This window comes from Myotis nattereri (assembly GCF_964212035.1).
Source record: "Myotis nattereri genome assembly, chromosome: X".
NCBI classification, from domain to species: domain Eukaryota; kingdom Metazoa; phylum Chordata; class Mammalia; order Chiroptera; family Vespertilionidae; genus Myotis; species Myotis nattereri.
The window spans coordinates 51,506,804-51,524,918 of record NC_138078.1 but is presented as its reverse complement, the minus strand read 5'-3'; the positions used below and the strand labels follow the sequence as shown (position 1 = coordinate 51,524,918).

The window sequence follows — 18,115 nt, the reverse complement described above, 5'->3', positions numbered from 1 at the left end:
TTCTGGGATTTATTTACCTTCTATGGCTGTCACTGGAGCTGAGAGCCAGTTTTAGCTCTGAGGCTTGGCTCCAGCTCTGAGACCTCAGCTGCTGAAAGCAGGGATCTGGGTTTGTTTGGGTTCTATAATTGTAACACTGTTGCTATCCTGCTGGCTGAAGCATGGCTGGCTGAAAGCAGGTTTCGGGGGAATGTTTACCTTCTATATTTGCAACAATGTTTCTTAGAGGCCGGCAGCAGTAGGCAGGGAACCTTGGCTTCCTCTGTCACTGGAGAAAGCAAGCCTCCTGTTCACTTCAGGTGCCTGGCTGCCAGCCGCCATCTTCGTTGGCAGTTAATTTGCATATCTCGCTGATTAGCCAATGGGAAGCGTTTGGGGCCATGGTCAATTTGCATCTTTCTCTTTTATTATAGAGGACTAGAGGCCTGGTGCACAGATTCATGCACCAGTGGGGTCCCTTGACCTGGCCTGCAGGGATCAGGCAGAAATCAGCTCTCTGACATCCCCTGAGGGGTCCTGGATTGTGAGAGGGCAGTTCTCAGGTGATGCACCCCAGAATCGTGCTCCCTCCTCTCTGGTTCCAGGTGTGTCACCTGAGAACCCTGAGAACCCTGAGAAGTCACTGCAGCTTGGCAGTTCCTGCATTGAGCGTCTGCCCCCCTAATGGTCAGTGTGCATCATAGCTACCAGCCAGTCAGCCAGTCGCTTAGGCTTTTATATACTGTATATAGATTATAAGCTCCTTAGGGTCATGAACAATAATTACTCATATTTGTTAATATAATTATTTATAAACCCCGGCTAAGTGCATTGCTCACAATAGGTGCTCATATTTATTCTATGTGTGGAATTGAATTCTGTAACTACAATAGAAGGAGCTCAAACTTAGTTTTGCTCAGCTAGCTAGAAATGGTAAATGCTCCCTTAATCAGAAGTAATATAATCAAAGCAATTGATTAAGGTATACAGAGAAATATTGGTAATATATTTTTTAAATATATTTTATTGATTTCAGAGTGGAAGGGAGAGATAGAAACATCAATGATGAGAGAGAATCATTGATTGGCTGCCTCCTGCATGCCCCCTACTGGGCACTGAGCTCACAACCCCAGCATGTGCCCTTGACTGGAATCGAACCAGGGACCCTTCAGTCCACAGGCCAATGCTCTATCCACTGAACCAAACTGGCTAGGGCTCTCTGTAATATTTTTTAACACAGTTTCCATTCTCAAATTGTTGGTTGAGCTGTAAGTGGTATTTGGGGGCCCAAAGTCTCTATAGGAATATACTGCAAGAAATGGCCTAATTGTCTTCTCTTTTTATCTCTCACCCTCCTCGGGAGCCTGTGTGTGGTTAATAAAAGTATTAGGTAGCCCCAAATGCACAAGAGTCACATTTGCCTTTCCTTGTCTTGCCAATACAGAATTCCTAGAGACTGGGAGCAGATGGTGTATACTTTGTGGACATGTGATGGTTACTACTGCTCATTGTATAAAGTAACTCCTATTCTAGTGGCCTGGTAAATGCATCTGAACGTTTTAGGGTCTGTTATCTTGGACACCCACTCTCATGTCCAGTGTTTCCTGTTTTTAGTATCAGACAAAAACAGTTAATTGTAGTTTAAATCTATTTTTTATTAGTGCCCTTTTACTAATCTGCTTTCTGTTTCCTTCTTAGTGTGCCCCTCCTTGACTCTGGTTTATAAGATTATTGCTTTACCTGTATTGTGCAAGGTCAAAGAAACAATAGGTTCTCTGTTGATGTTTGCTGAAGAAAAGATATAACCTGGTGATCCTACTATGTTACTTTGCCCAGAAAGTAGAAGTTACCTCTGAAAGCCACCATGGACTCATTGTTTTCTAAATTTCATTTTCTTTGTGTGTTTGTTTGTTTGTTTGTTTGTTTGTTTGTTTGTTTTGTTAATCTGTTTTAGGCCAGTTTTGTTAGCGAAATCACAAATTGTAGTCTGGAATGAAAACTGTGATGGATGAAATTATGGTAGTCACAACCTTTTTTCTTCTCTTCCTATAGTTTTAGCAATGGAAATGCCTGCATACTATCCTTCCATTGCTCTAAAGGCCTTGAAAAGGGCTTTATTGCTCCACAAAAGGAAAGAATCATTTGATGTTTTCAAATACAGGTTAGTAATTGTATTTCAATGCTGTATCCAGGCTTTTTGATAGCCAAAAGAGCTGTAGGCAGTGCTTCATAAGTCATCAATCATACTCAACTGGCCCAAATTAAAAGATTATCAGGGTACTCCTATAACTCCTGAACTAAAAAAGTCTTCAGAACAGCTCCATATTAAGGGTTGTATTATATATATAGACCAAGACTTAATTAGCTAGATCAAGGAGTCTGGTTTTCCCTATGGTGAAAAAGATGGGGAAAGTTGCTTCTTTGTGTGAGTATGTATATACTAAAATTACTAGGTACCTTTCTTTATTTTGTTACTAAATATGCCAAATGTAGACAGAGATTAATATAACAAACAACTATATTATTAATATAAAAATAACTATATTTTTGTTATTAATATAACAAAAAACTTTCATGTATTTCCCACCAAAGATTAATAAATGTTAACATGTTGCTATATTTGCCTAAGATTTTTTTCCTAAATACCTTTCTTTAAGGGCCAATGAATGCTGTACCAAATATAACATGTTATTGATTAGAGATTTTGTGGTTTCTATGCCTAGACATGAGGGAAAATAGAAGTTATGAAATATGTGATTTTTCTCTGGAAAACATCATTACAGTCTTCCTTTTCTAAGATTTAAGAGACAGTTAGTTAAATTGGAATTATTTCCAATTTAAATCCTCAATTATCTTGTTTATTTGAGGATGTAACAAGATGCTTTAAAGTGCTTGTAGATTCAACTAGCTCGTAAAATACAGTAAACAGCCACAAGTCCTTAGTGTAGGAAACTAAAAAAAAATAAAAAAAATAAAAAAGTGAAAGACAACCATAATAAAAGGAAGGGTTGGTCAGCCCCTTTTATAGCTTCAAAAATCTGTCTTCTGAGGTTGGAGGCCAGATTAAATTGAGGGATGAACAGACGTGTTTTAAAGCTTAGTCTGGGATAAAATTCAGATTTTACTTATCTTAGCCATGAAGCCAGTGATTTCTTTTCTTATGGAATGAGTCTTCTCTTTTTTATTTCAGCAACTGTCTGCACAACTTGATTAACCTCTTAGTGCCAGGTGGAGTGCCAAATGAACAACTCTGTTCCCTGGAAGAAGTTCGGGGCTATTTCGAAGACGCGTTGAGCCACACTGTAAGTCAAACAGTAATATTAAACTTTCAGCTAATTTTAAAGTTTTGAACTGTCTTGTGTATTAGGAATTACATAAAATAATGCTTTCTGTTCTAAGTTTTAGGGTAAATAAATTCATATTACAATGTAATTACACACTATAAAATTTCCCTGGGTTTATGAAATATAAATAGTTAATGGTAGAAAATTTCTAATATAAGTCACAATAGCAGAACCACCTGGCATTTTGGGTTATATTGTATTTTTAAAATTAAGTAGAATTGTTACTCTTTTATCAAGTTGATTAAATTCTCCCCATTCCTTTTTTTTTCTGAGAGTTTCTATCATAAATTAGTGTTGAATTTTGTCACATAATTTTTCTGCCTTAATTGATATCATTGTGTGATTTTTCTTCTTTAATTTGTTAATATGGTGGATTAAATTGACTGATTTTAAATACTGAACCAGTCTTGCATCCTTGGAATAAATCCCATATGGTCATAGTATATAATTCTTTTTACATATTCCTGGATTCTATTTGTCAGTATTTTTGTTAAAGATTTTTCATCTTTATTCATGAGGGATGTTGGTCTATAGTTTTCTTTTCGAGTCCTGTCTTTGTCTGGTTTTGGGATGTGTTCCTGCCTTTTCTATATTTTTGGAAAAGATTGTGTAGAGTTTATGTTAGTTCTTTTCTAAGTGTTTGGTAGAATTCTCCAGTGAAACTATCTAGTCCTGCAGATTTTTTTCAAGAGTTTTTAAATTACAAATTAAATTTTCTACTTCAGGTGAGTTGTGCTAACTTATGTTTTGCCATGAAGTGACCCATTTCATCTCAGTTATCATATTTATATGTATAGACTTATTCATATTTTTCCCATATTATTCCCCTCCTTTTACCCCTCCACTCAAATCCCACTGTCCATTGGTTATGCATATATGCATATAAGTTCTTTGGTTAATTTCTTCCCATCACTCCTCCTTCCCTCTGAAACTCATCAGTCTGTTGCATGTTTCAGTGTCTCTGGATCTATATTGTTTGTTAGATTCCACATGTGAGATCATGTGAAACTTGTCTTTCTCTGACTGACTTAATTTGCTTAGCATAATGCTCTGCAGATCCCTCCATGATGTCCGTAAGGGTAAGCCTTCCTTTTTTTAACAGCTGCATAGTATTCCATTGTGTAAATGTACCACATCTTTTTTTATTCACTCATCTACTGATGGGCATTTGGGCTGTTTCCAGAACTTAACTATTGTAAATAGGGCTGCTGTGAACATCAGGGTGCATACATTCTTTCTTATTGATGTTTCAGGATGCTTAGGATATATTCCTAGAAGTGGAATGACTAAATGAAATGGCAATTTCATTTTTAATTTTTTGAGGAAACTCCATTCTGTTTTCCACAATGGCTGCACCAGTCTGAATTCCCACCAGCAATGTACCAGGGTTCATTTTTCTCCACATCCTCTCAAGTACTTGTCATTTATTGATTTGTTAACAGTAGCCATTCTGGCAAGTGAGAGGTGATACCTCATTGTTTTTTTAATTTGCATCTCTCTAATGATTAGTGACTTTGAGCATTTTTTCATATGTCTCTTGGCCCTCTGTACGTCCACTTGGAAGAAGTGTCTATTTAGGCCCTTTGCCCATTTTTTGACACCCCTTGGCGCCCAGCGCCGGTCCTCCTCTCCGCAGCTGTCCAGGCTAAGGTCCTCCATGGAGGCCCCAGACCCCCGGCAAGAAGGGCCAGAGTCCTCAGCGCATGGCCACCGCCTTAGCGCTGGCATGGCTGCCCTGCCCCGCCCGGTGGCCCCACCTGCCCCGCCCAGCCCCGGCCACCCCCCTCCTGGGGCGAGCGCATGCTGTGGCACGCAGAAGGCAGGAGGAGGAGCAGGCACAGGCTCAGGCCCCGGCCCCTTTGCATATTTTTAAATTGGATTGTTTGTACTATTTTTGTTAAGTTGTATGAGTTATTTATATATTTTGAAATTTAACCCCTTGTCAGGTGGATCATTGGTAAATATGTTCTCCCATACAATGGAATCCCTTTCCATTTTGTTGATGGTTTCTTTTGCTGTGCACAGTTTTTATTTTGATGTATTTCCATTTGTTTATCTTTTCCTTTGTTTCTCTTGCTCTAGAAGATGTATTGGCAAACATATTGCTACATGAGATGTCTGAGATTTTGCTGCCTGTGGTTTCGTCTAGGATTTTTATGGTTTCACAACTTACATTTAAGTCTTTTATCCATTTTCAGTTTAATCTTGTGTATGGTGTAAGTTGGTGGTCTGTTTTTTGTTTTGTTTTGTTTTGTTTTTTTGTGGTTTTTTTGCATGTACCTGTCCAATTTTTCCAACACCATTTATTTAAGAGACTGTCTTTACTCCATTGTATGCTCTTGCCTCCTTTGTCAAATATTAATAGAGCATAATGGCTTGGGTTGATTTCTGGGTTCTCTGTTCTGTTCCATTGATCTATATGCCTGTTCCTGTGCCAGTACCAGGCTTTTTTTTTTTATTGCAATGGCTTTATAGTATAATTTGAAATCCAGTACTGTGATCCCTCCAAATTTGTTTTTCTCTGCAAGATGGCAGTGGCCATTTGGGATCTTTTTTGGTTCCATTATAAATTTTTGGAGTATTTGTTCTACATCTGTGAAATATGCCATTGGTATTTTAATGAGGATTGCATTGAATGTATAGATTGCTTTGGGTAGTATGGACATTGTAATAATCATTTTACTAATCCATGAACATGGTATAATTTTCACTTGTGTATATCCTCCTCTATCTATTTTTTCAATATCTTGTAGTTTTTCAAGTACAGGTCCTTTACCTCCTTGGTTAAATTTATTTCTAAGTATCTCAATATTTTGTTCCTAAGATAAATTGTTTTTTAGCTTCTTTTTCTGAGAGTTTATTATTGGTGTATAAAATGCCATTGATTTCTGGGTGTTGATTTTGTATCCTGCTACATTGCCAAATTCATTTATTAAATCTAGTCATTTTTTGGTGGAGTGTTTAGGATTTTCTTCCTACAATATAATGTCATCTGTGAATAATGACCATTTTACATCCTCCTTTCCAATTTGGATGCCTTTTATATTTTCTTCTTGACTGATGCCTGTGGCTAGAACTTCCAGTGCTATGTTGAATAAGAGTGGTGGGAGCAGACATCTCTGTCTTGTTCCTGTTCATAAGGGACATGCTTTTAGATTTTGCCCATTGAGTGTGATATTGCCTGGAGTTTGTCATATATAGCCTTTATTATGTTGAGGTAAGACCCCTCTATTCTCACTTTGCTAAGGGTTTTTATAAAAAAAAAAAAATGGGTGTTGATTTCGTCTAATGCTTGTTCTGCATCTATTGATATGATCGTATCATTTTTATCTTATTTATTTGATATATTCCATTTATTGATATGATTATTATACCAGCTTTTTTCCTTAACATTTTTAATGAAAAATTTCAAATATACAGCAAAATTGAAAGAATTTTACAATCTATATCCATATTTCCACCATCTAGATTTTGCCATTAATAGTTTATGATAGTTGCTGTATCACATATCTATCTATCCATCCCATTGTCCATCCATTATCCATCTTATTTTTTTAATTAAGTCTTTATTGTTCAGATTATTACGGTTGTTCCTCTTTTTTCCCCTCATAGCTTCCTTCCACCCGGTTCCCACCCAACTCTCTGGCCTTATCCACCCCTCCACCCCCTGTCCTCATCCATAGGTGTACGATTTTTGTCCAGTCTCTTCCCGCACCCCCCACAACCCTTTCCCCCCCGAGAATAGTCAGTCCATTCCCTTTCTATGCCCCTGATTCTATTATATTCAGCAGTTTATTCTGTTCATAAGATTTTTTATTCACTTGATTTTTAGATTCACTTGTTGATAGATGTGTATTTGTTGTTCATAATTTGTATCTTTACCTTTTTCTTCTTCTTCCTCTTCTTAAAGGATACCTTTCAGCATTTCATATAATACTGGTTTGGTGGTGATGAACTCCTTTAGCTTTTCCTTATCTGTGAAGCTCTTTATCTGACCTTCAATTCTGAATGATAGCTTTGCTGGGTAAAGTAATCTTGGTTGTAGGTTCTTGCTATTCATCACTTTGAATATTTCTTGCCACTCCCTTCTGGCCTGCAAAGTTTCTGTTGAGAAATCAGCTGACAGTCGTATGGGTACTCCCTTGTAGGTAACTGAGTTTCTTTCTCTTGCTGCTTTGAAGATTCTCTCTTTGTCTTTTGCTCTTGGCATTTTCATTATGATGTGTCTTGGTGTGGTCCTCTTTGGATTCCTTTTGTTTGGGGTTCTCTGTGTTTCCTGGACTTGTAATTCTATTTCTTTCACCAGGTAGGAAAAGTTTTCTGTCATTATTTCTTCAAATAGGTTTTCAATATCTTGCTCTCTCTCTTCTTCTGGCACCCCCGTAATTCGGATGTTGGTACACTTGAAGTTGTCCCAGAGGCTCCTTACACTATCTTCATATTTTTGGATTGTTTTTTCTTTTTATTTTTCTGGTTGGGTATTTTTTGCTTTTTCACATTTCAAATCTTTGACTTGATTCCTGCGATCCTCTAGTCTGCTGTTGGAACTCTGTATAATATTCTTTATTTCAGTCAGTGTATTCTTAATTTCTAGTTGGTCCTTTTTCATATCCTCAAGGGTCTCACTAGATTTCTTGAGGGTCTTACTAAATTTATCGGCGGTTTCTAGAAAATTCTTGAAAAACCTTGTAAGTGTGGTTTTGTAGTTTGCTTTCCTCCATTTCTGTCATTTGTGACCTGTTTCTTTGTCTCCACATTTTTTATGCTTCCCTGTGTTGGTAGAGTGGCTTTCTGTGCTAAGTGTCCTATAGGGCCCAGTGGCTCAGCCTCCCCAATTACCGGAGGTGGACACTCTTGGTGCACCCCCTTGTGGGCTTTGTGCACAGTCTTGTTGTAGTTAAGCCTTGATTGTTGTAGGTATCACTGGGAGGAATTGACCTCCAGGCCAATTGGCTGTGAGAATCAACTGTGTCTGCAGTTGGAGAACTTCTGTGCTGGAGACACCCTTCTGGGGCAAGACTTGCTTCAGTGGGGCTTTGGTGCTCACTGAGTCTGCCCCCTGAGTGTGTCCCTTATGGATCTGAGGAGTTGTAATCTGGATGGTCCCACTCTTACCACTGGGCACACTGGCTCTTGGATCTCTAAGGAGGTGCTAATTTAGCCTCTTCCTGAGGCTACCCAGCAGGAGCTATGGAGAGATCTGCAGATTCCTCTTCTTTGTTTGGGGTTTGGAGGTGCCCAGATGAGGCCCAGCTGTGAAGCAATACAAGCTGCTGTCAGGCCTTGGGCCTTCTTTTGGAAGTTTTGGGTCTCTTTGACCCAGCTACAGTTTGTTAGGTAATTTTCAGATTGCAAAGGGCCAGGCCTTTCATATGCAAAAGCCTCTGTGCACAGCTTGGGTGGGGCGGGGTCTCAGGGGATCAACAGGGCGGAGCAAGCAGCTATGGCTGCTCCTCAGTCCTACCCTAAGAGGCCCCTTGTCTCAGTGTCCCATTAATCCCGGTAATCGCTGCAAGCACCTGTGAGAGAAAGCTGCCCTCTAGTTCCGACGGATGCCAGACAGTCCAGTTTCTCCCCGTATGAGTCTGGGTCCCCCGAGACTTGCCCGGATCTGGAGGTCAGAGTAGTCGGGAGCTTGAGACTCCCTCCCGATTGAAAAAGACAACTGCGTCCTCAGTTGCCAGCCCTTTCCCATTGCGCCTCCATACCTCTCCACTTTACTTCCACACCTCCTCTGAGTCTCAGTGTGCTTTTCTCGTTCCTTCTTGTAGAATTTCCACTCAGCCAGCCTTCCTGTGGTTCTAGATGATGTCCTTTTTGTCTTTTAGTTGTATTTTTGAAGTGGTTGTGCGAGGCAGCAGTTTCCAGTGTTTACTTATGCCGCCATCTTGGTTTCTGTTATTATACCAGCTTTGCATCTCTGGATTAAATCCCACTTGGTTATGATGGATAATTTTTTTAAATTATTGCTGGCCGGGACCGGTTTGGCTCAGTGGATAGAGCGTCGGCCTGTGGACTGAGGGGTCCCAGGTTCGATTCCGGTCAAGGGCATGTACCTTGGTTGTGGGCACATCCCCAGTGGGGAGTGTGCAGGAGGCAGCTGATCGATGTTTCTCTCTCATCAATGTTTCTAACTCTCTCTCTCTCGCCTTTCCTCTCTGTAAAAAATCAATAAAATATATTTAAAAAAAATAAAATAAAATAAATTATTGCTGGATCCAATTTGCTAATATTTTGTTTAGGATTTTAGCATCTATGTTTGTCAGGGATATTGACCCCTAATTTTCTTTCTTTGTAGTATTTTATCTGGTTTTGGAATTAGGATAATGCTGGCCTCATAAAAAGAGCTTAGAAGTGTCCCTTCCTCTTCAGTTTTTTGGGAAAAGTTTGAGGAGGATAGGTTCCTCTTTGAATATTTGGTAAAACTCTCCTGTGAAACCATCAAGTCCAGGAGTTTGTGGAAGGGAGAGGGATAGAGAGATAGAAACATTGACAAGAAACATCATTTGGCTGCCTCCCGCATGCCCCTTACTGGGGATTGAATCCACCACCTGGGTTATGTGCCCTAACTAGGAATCGAACCAGTGACCCGTTGGTCGACACTCAACCACTGAGCAACATTGGCCAGGTAGGAGTTTTTTTTTTTATTACTGCTTCAATTTCATTAGTTGTTATTGGTCTAGTCAAATTTTGATTCTTCCTCAGCCAGTTTTGGAAGATTGTATGTTTCTAGAAATTTGTTCATTTCGCACAGGTTGTCCACTTTGTTGGCATATAGTTGTTTGTAATAATTTTTTACAATCCTTTGTATTTCTGTGGTGTCAATTGTTACTTCACCCCTTCCATTTTTTATTTTATATATTTGGATCCTCTCCTTTTTGCTTCTTCTTTTTTACTTTTTAAATATGTTTTTATTGGTTTTTAGAGAAAGAGGAAGTAAGAGGAATAGAGAGATAGAAACATTGATGAGATAAAAACATCATCAATCGGCTGCCTCCTGTATGCCCCTTAATAAGGATTAAGCTCATAACCTGGGCATGTGCCATGACCAGGAATCATGCCAGTGCCCTCTTGGTTCATGGGTTGATGCTCAACCACTGAGCCATACCAGCCAGGCACTCTTTGTTTCCTGATGAGTCTGGCTAGCAGTTTATCAATATTGTTTATCTTTTCAAAGAACCAGTTCCTGATTTCATTGATCTTTTGTATTGTTTTTTACTAGTCTCTATGTCTTTATTGTTTCCCTTGATCCAGCTAACTCTTAGGGCAAAGGTTCCACACCCAAAGAGGCAGTCCAACAGGACCAGAGACTACCACCTTACTCAGCACCCTGCTCTTAAAGCAGAGGTGTCACTCAGAGAAAGGCGGTCCACTGTCCCCCCCAAAGCTCTGGAGCAGTGGCTCAGAGATTTTTCTCAGCGGGGAAGGCATTCCATAAGAACAGAGAGCTTTAAAGATTTCTCAAAAGGAACTGTACTTGAAAAAGTATGTGGGGAAACTCCAGTCAAAGAGTGCTCTTGAAAATAATGGAGACATTGGAGGTAAACAAGTAAGAGGATGATAGATTACCAGAGAGAACCATGGAAAGAAGCATCTAATAAGAGCTTCACTGGGGTCAGAACAAACCTCAAAGATTTTCCTCAAAGACTACCCCTTCAAAAAGGTCTGAATTTAATTGGTTCAGACTGTAGAACAGTGGTTCTCAACCTTGGCTACACATTAGAATCACCTGGGAATCTTTTTAAAATCCTGATTTCTGGGCCTCATCCTCCAGAAATTCTGTTTCTTTATGGTGGATGAGGCCCAGAAATCAGGATTTTAAAAAGATTCCCAGGTGATTCTAATGTGCAGCCAAGGTTGAGAACCACTGCTGTAGAACAACATATGCTTTTGGCCACTGCTAAAAACAATAGAGTAATCATCATTCCATTAATGAAGCCTAAAAGCTGGGTGTAATACCAGCATTCAGACCTCTTAATAGAGGTACCACCTCACACCTGTCTGAATGGCTATCATCAACAAACGACAGGTGTTGGACAAGTGTTGGCAAGGATATGGAGAAAAGGGAACTCTGGTACACTGCTGGTGGGAATGCAGACTGGTGCAGCCTCTGGAAACCAGTATGGAATTTCCTCAAAAAATTAAAAATGGAACTGCCATTTGACCCAGTGATCCCACTTCTAGAAATATATCCCAAAGAAATCAGAAACACTCATCAGAAAGGATATATGCACCACTAGGTTCATTCCAGCACAATTTACAATAACCAAGATTTGGAAACAGCCTGAGTGCTCATCAGCAGATGAGTGGATTAAAAAACTGGTACACCTACACAATGGAATACTGTACAGTTGTAAAAAAGAAAGAACTCTTACCATTTGCAACAGCATGGATGGACCTGGAGAGCATTATGCTAAGCAAAATAAGCCAGTCAGAGAAAGCTAAGTATCACATGATCTCACTCATATGTGGAATCTAATGAACAACATAAACTGATGAATAAAAATAGACCCAGAGACATAGAAACATGGAACAGACTGTCAAACCTCAGAGGGAAGGCAAGGGAGAGTGGGGGGATGGGGAAGAGATCAAACAATGAACTCATATGTGTATATGCATAAGCCATAGACACAGACACTAGAGTGGTGAAGGCAGGGGGCGGGGGAGGGGAGGTCGGAGAAGTCAATGGGAGAAAAGGGGGATACATGTAATACTTTCAACAATAAAGATTTTTTAAAATGAATAAATAACAGTTAACCAAGAACCCTTTAACCAGAAAACTTATCTTTCAAAAGTGAAGGTGAAGTGAAGACATTACCAGATAAATAAAACCTAAGAGAATGTATTGCTAGCTGACCTGCCTATAAGAAATACTAAAGGAAATTCTTTTTTTAATTTTACTTTAGGGTTAAAATATTACAAACAGTAGTACATATATCTCCTTTTTTCCCCATTGACCTTCTCCTGGCTTCCCCTACCCTCTGTAACATGCCCTCACCCCGCCCCCAGTGTCTTGTGTCCATTGGTTATGCTTATATGCATGCATACAAGTTCTTCGGTTGATCTCTTGCCCACTCCCCCAACACTCCCCAGCCTTCCCGCTGTAATTTGACAGTCTGTTCAATGCTTCTCTGCCTCTGTATCTATCTTTTTGTTCATCAGGTTATAATGTTCTTTATTATCCATAAATGAGTGAGATCCTGTGTTATTTTTCTTTCACTTCCGGGCTTATTTCACTTAGCATAATGCTCTCCAGTTCCATCCATGCTGCTGCAAATGGTAAGAATTCCTTCTTTTTTATAGCAGCATAGTATTCCATTGTGTAGAAAAATCATAGTTTTCTAATCCACTCATCTGCTGATGGGAATTTAGGCTGTTTTCAAATCTTGGCTAGTGTAAATTGTGCTGCTGTGAACATAGGGATACATATATCCTTTCTGACTGGTGATTCTGTTTTCTTTGGAAATATTCCTAGGAGTGGTATTACTGGGTCAAATGGAAGTTCCATTTTTAAATTTTTGAGGAAACACCATACTGTTTTCCACAATGGCTGCACCAGTCTGCATTCCCACCAGCAGTGAAGGAGGGTTCCTTTTTCTCCGCATCCTCTTCAGCACTTGTCATTTGTTGATTTGTTGATGATAGCCATTCTGACAGGTGTGAGATGGTATCTCATTGTCGTTTTGATTTGCATCTCTCGGATGATTACTGACTTTCAGCATGTTTTCATGTGTCTCTTGGCTTTCTGAATGTCCTCTTTTGAAAAGTGTCTATTTAGGTCCTTTGCCCATTTTTTGATTGGGTTGTTTATCTGCCTTTTGTTAAGTTGTATGAATTCCCTGTAAATGTTGGAGATTAAACCCTTATTGGAGATAACATTGGGAAATATGTTCTCCCATGCAGTGGGCTTTCTTGTTGTTTAGCTGATGGTTTCTTTTGCTGTGCAGAAGATTTTTATTTTGATGTAGACCCATTTGTTTATTTTCTCCTTAGTCTCTCTTGCCCTAGGATCTGTGTCTGTAAAGATATTGCTACGATATATGTCTGCAATTTTGCTGCCTATGGAGTCCTGTAGGATTTTTATGGTTTCCCGTCTTACATTCACGTCCTTTAGCCATTTTGAGTTTGTTTTTGTGTATAGTGTAAGTTGGTAATCTAGTTTCATTTTTTTTGCATGTATCTGACCAAATTTCCTAGCACCATTTATTAAAAAGGCTGCTTTAACTCCAGTGTATGCTCTTGCCCCCTTTGTCAAATACTAATTGAGCATAATGGCTTGGGTCAATTTCTGGGTCCTCTATTCTATTTCGTTGTTCTATATGTCTGTTCTTGTGCCAGTACCAGGCAGTTTTGTGAACCGTGACTTGGTAATATAGTTTGATGTCTGGTATTGTGATCCCTCCAACTTTGTTCTTCTTTTTCAGGACAGCTGTGGCTATTCAGGGTCTTTTTTTATTCCAGATGAATTTTTGGAGAGTTTGTTCTAGATCTTGGAAATATGCCATTGGTATTTTAACAGGTACAGTGGGGCCTTGACTTACGAGTTTAATTCGTTCTGTGACGGAGCTCGTAACTCAAATTACTCGTATATCAAATCAAAAAGTGAACAAGTGAGACACGTGATGCTGGGCTGATGTTGTGGCATTCATTGTGACTTTCGCTGCGCCAACTAGCGGTGGGGTATCTGAAGCTGGCTCGTAACCCGAATTTTAGCTCGCAACTTAAAGCAAAAAATCGGCCAAGAGATGGCTCGTATCTCGAAAAATTCATTAGTTGGGACACTCGTAAGTCAAGGCCCCACTGTATTGCATTGAATTTATAGATTGCTTTAGGTAGTATGGACATTTTAATGATGTTGATTCTACCAATCCATGAACATGCTATGTTCTTCCATTTGTTTATGTCTATCTCTTTTTTCAATGTCTGTTGTTTTCCAAGTACAGGTATTTTACACCCTTGGTTAAGTTAATTCCTAGGTATCTTAATTTTTTTGGTGCAATGGTAAATGGGATTGTTGTTGTTTTTTTTTTTAATTTCTCTTTCTGTGAGTTCATTATTGGTGTATAAAAAGGCCATAGATTTCTGGGTGTTAATTTTGTATCCTGCTACATTGCCAAATTCATTTATTAGGTCTAATAGTTTTTTGATGGAGTCTTTGGGGCTTTCTATGTATAGTATCATGTCATCTGCAAATAAGGACAGTTTTACTTCTTCTTTTACAATTTGGATGCCTTTTATATCTTCTTCTTGACTGATTGCAATGGCTAGTAATTCTAGTACTATGTCGGAAAAGAGTGGTGAAAGTGGGCATCCTTGTCTTAGGGGAAATGGGTTTAGATTTGCCCATTGAGTATGATGTTGACTGTAGGTTTGTCATATAGGGCTTTTATTATGTTGAGGTATGATCCCTCTAGTCACACTTTGCTGAGAGTTTTTATCAAGAAAGGGTGTTGGATATTGTCAAATGCTTTTTCTGCATCAATTGATATGATTATGTGATTTTTGTCTCTCAGTTTGTTTATGTGATGTATCACGTTTATTAATTTGCGGATATTGTACCATCCTTGCATGCCTGGAATAAATCCCACTTGGTCATGGAGTATGATCTTTCTAATGTATTGCTGAATCCGATTTGCTAGAATTTTGTTGTGGATTTTAGCATCTATGTTCATCAAAGATATTGGACTGTAGTTCTCTTTTTTTAACGTGTCTTTATCTGGTTTTGGAATTAGGGTAATGCTGGCTTCATAGAAAGAGCTTGGAAGTGTGCCTTCCTCTTGAATTTTTTGGAATAATCTGTGGAGGATAGATTTTATTTCTTCTTTGAATGCTTTGGTAGAACTCCCCTGTAAACCCGTCCTGACCAAGTCTTTTGTTTGCTGGAAGATTTTTGATCGCTGTTTCAATTTCTTTGGTAGTTATCGGCCTATTCAGGTTTTTTGATTCTTCTAGGTTGAGTTTTGGGAGCTTTTATTTTTCCAAGAATATGTCCATTTCGTCAAGGTTGTCCTCTTTGGCATAAAACTAAAAATCAACTACAATAAAAACAATAAAAAAACCCCAAACACCTGGAGGCTATAAAGCATGCTATTAAACAATGACTGGGTTACCAAAGAGATCAAAGAAGAAATAAAAAGCATCATGGCAACAAATGACAATGAAAACACAACTCTATTTTGGAATAGAGTTGTACATAGTATTTTTTTTTTATAATCGCTTGCATTTCTGTGGGATTGGTTGTTATTTAACCTCTTTCATTTCTGATTTTGATTATTTGGTTCTTTTCTCTTTGCTTCTTTGTGAGCCTGGCTAGAGGTTCATCAATCTTGTTTATCCTTTCAAAGAACCACCTCTTGTTTTTTTTTTATCTTTTCTATTGTTCCCCCCCCCCCTCTATTTCGTTTATCTCCGCTCTGATCTTTATTATTTCCTTCCTTCTGCTTACTCTGGGCTTTTCTTGTTGCTCTCTTTCTAACTCTTTGAGTTGTAGGTTAGGTAACTTATTACCATTGTTTCTTGTTTTTTTGCGGTAGGCTTGTAGAGCTATGAACATCCGTTTCGAGACTGCTTTCACTGTGTCCCATAGATTTTGCATTGTTGTGTTTTCATTGTCGTTTGTTGCCATGATGCTTTTTATTTCTTCTTTGATCTCTTTGGTAACCCAGTCATTGTTTAATAGCATGCTTTATAGCCTCCAGGTGTTTGGGTTTTTTAATTGTTTTTATTGTAGTTGATTTCTAGTTTTATGCCATTGTGATCTGAGATGGTGCTTGATATGATTTCTATCTTCTTGAATTTGAAGAGACTTGCCCGTGACCCAGTATATGGGCTGTCTTTGTAAATGACCCATGTGCACTTGAGAAGAATGTATATTCTGTGGCTTTGGGGTGGAATGTTCCGAAGACGTCAATTAGTTCCATCTGATCTAGTTCATCATTTAGGATTGATGTTTCTTTGCTGATTTTTTGTTTAGAGAATTTGTCCAATGGTGATAGTGGGGTATTAAAATCCCCTACTATGACTGTCTTACTGTCAATATCTCGCTTGATATCCTCCAGAAGTATTTCTTATGTATTTGAGTGCTCCTGTATTGGGTGCGTATATGTTTACCAGAGTTATATTTTCTTGTTGGATTTCTCCCTTTAGTATTATGAAGTGGCCTTCCGTATCTCTTGTTATGTCCTTCACTTTGAGATCTAATAAGTATTGCTACCCTAGCTTTTTTTTTTTTCATTTCCATTTGCCTGAAAACCTTTTTCCATCTCTTCACCATCAGTCTGTGTGAGTCCTTTTTTCTGAGGTGGGTTTCTTGTAGACAGCAGATATATGGGTCATGTTTTCTTATCCACTCAGCTACCATATGTCTTTTGATTGGGGCATTTAATCCATTAACATTTAATGTTATTATTGATAGGTGCTTGTTTGTCGCCATTTTTACTTTTTACGCCTGTGTTCCTTCTTCACTTCCTATTTCTTCTTTTTACTGTTGACCCTTTAGCATTTCTTTCATTCCTGGTTTGGTGGTAATGAACTCCCTTAGTCCTTTTTGTCTGTGAAGCTACTGATTTCCCCCTCAATTTTGATTGTTAGCCTTGCTGGGTACAGCATTCCTGGATTCAGGCCCTTCCTTGGCATGACTTTGCATATTTCATTCCATTCCCTTCTGGCCTTATGTGTTTCTGTTGAGAAATCAGTCAGTAGTCTGATGGGGTATCCTTTGTAGGTAATTTTCTGTCTCTCTCTAGTCGCTTTTAAGATTCTTACTTTGTCGTTGGTGTTTGCCAATTTAATTATAATGTGCCTTGGCGTTGGTCTTTTGGGTTCATTTTGTTTTGGACTCTGTGAGCTTCTTGGATTTGTGTGAGATTTTTCTTCCCTATATCAGGGAAATTTTCTGTCATTATTTCTTCAAACAGATTTTTCTATTCCTTGCTCAGTTTCCTCTCCTCCTGGTACCCCTATTATTTTGTTTCATGTTGTCCAAAAGTTCCTGTTATGGGTTGGCTCAACGAGATAGACCACCGACTCAGAATTTAAATTTAAGAGCCTTTATTAAGCTGGCCAGCTGACCACAGCCCACACCTTCCCCCTCTGGGAAGGTTTGCAGCATGTGGCAGAGATCAAGGGTGCAGTATGATCCTTTATAGCAAAGCAGTGTTACCTTAGAAGTTCACAGAAAGTTCATAAGCACAAAGGGGGGGGGTAAACAGAGTCACACCTGGCTGGAGCATATCATAACACATTGTTTTTCTAAGACAATCTAGCAATTTTGCTTCCATGGTTCCTAACCTTGACACAATCCTCCATACGTCAGTCCCCCCTCCCAGCACATACACAATCCTTTTCCATATCCTGACAACACAATCCTTCCTCATACTTCCTCCTCCCTCTGAGCACATTCAATTTCTCATGTCTCATTTCCTCCCCTTAGCACATTCAGTAACATTATGTAACCCTTCCATGCCACAGTCCCTCACCCTAGCACATTCCCTACTGGTCTTATGCCTGAATCAAATCTTTGATTCAGTACTGTCCTCTACGATATAATTGGCCAGGGTCTCGGCCGCTGACATAGAGTCTTAGTTCCCATGTCTTTCTCCTTCCCATTGGTCAGTTCACCAGGTGAGAGGCATGAGGAGGAGGGGTTACAATTTCCAGTGCCCCTTCCCTGCGACTTTGATGGCGGTTGGAGTGCTCAGCACCACCTGGTAGGGTCAATCCCATCTAGGTCGTGGCGCTTCACCCAGACGAGATCACCCAGAGAGAAGGCAGGCTATGTTGGACTGGATCTC

General features: G+C 39.2%; 1 protein-coding gene across 1 annotated transcript in view; it reads left to right on the top strand.

Moving 5' to 3' along the window:
* TEX11 (testis expressed 11) overlaps positions 1-18,115 on the top strand; it is a gene marked incomplete at both ends in the record, with an annotated part of 435,711 nt that overhangs the window by 400,911 nt on the left and 16,685 nt on the right. The window contains 2 exons of the mRNA XM_081081640.1: positions 2,032-2,140; positions 3,170-3,293. Coding sequence (XP_080937766.1) covers positions 2,032-2,140; positions 3,170-3,293 — 233 coding nt within the window. The remainder of the gene's footprint in view (positions 1-2,031; positions 2,141-3,169; positions 3,294-18,115) is intronic.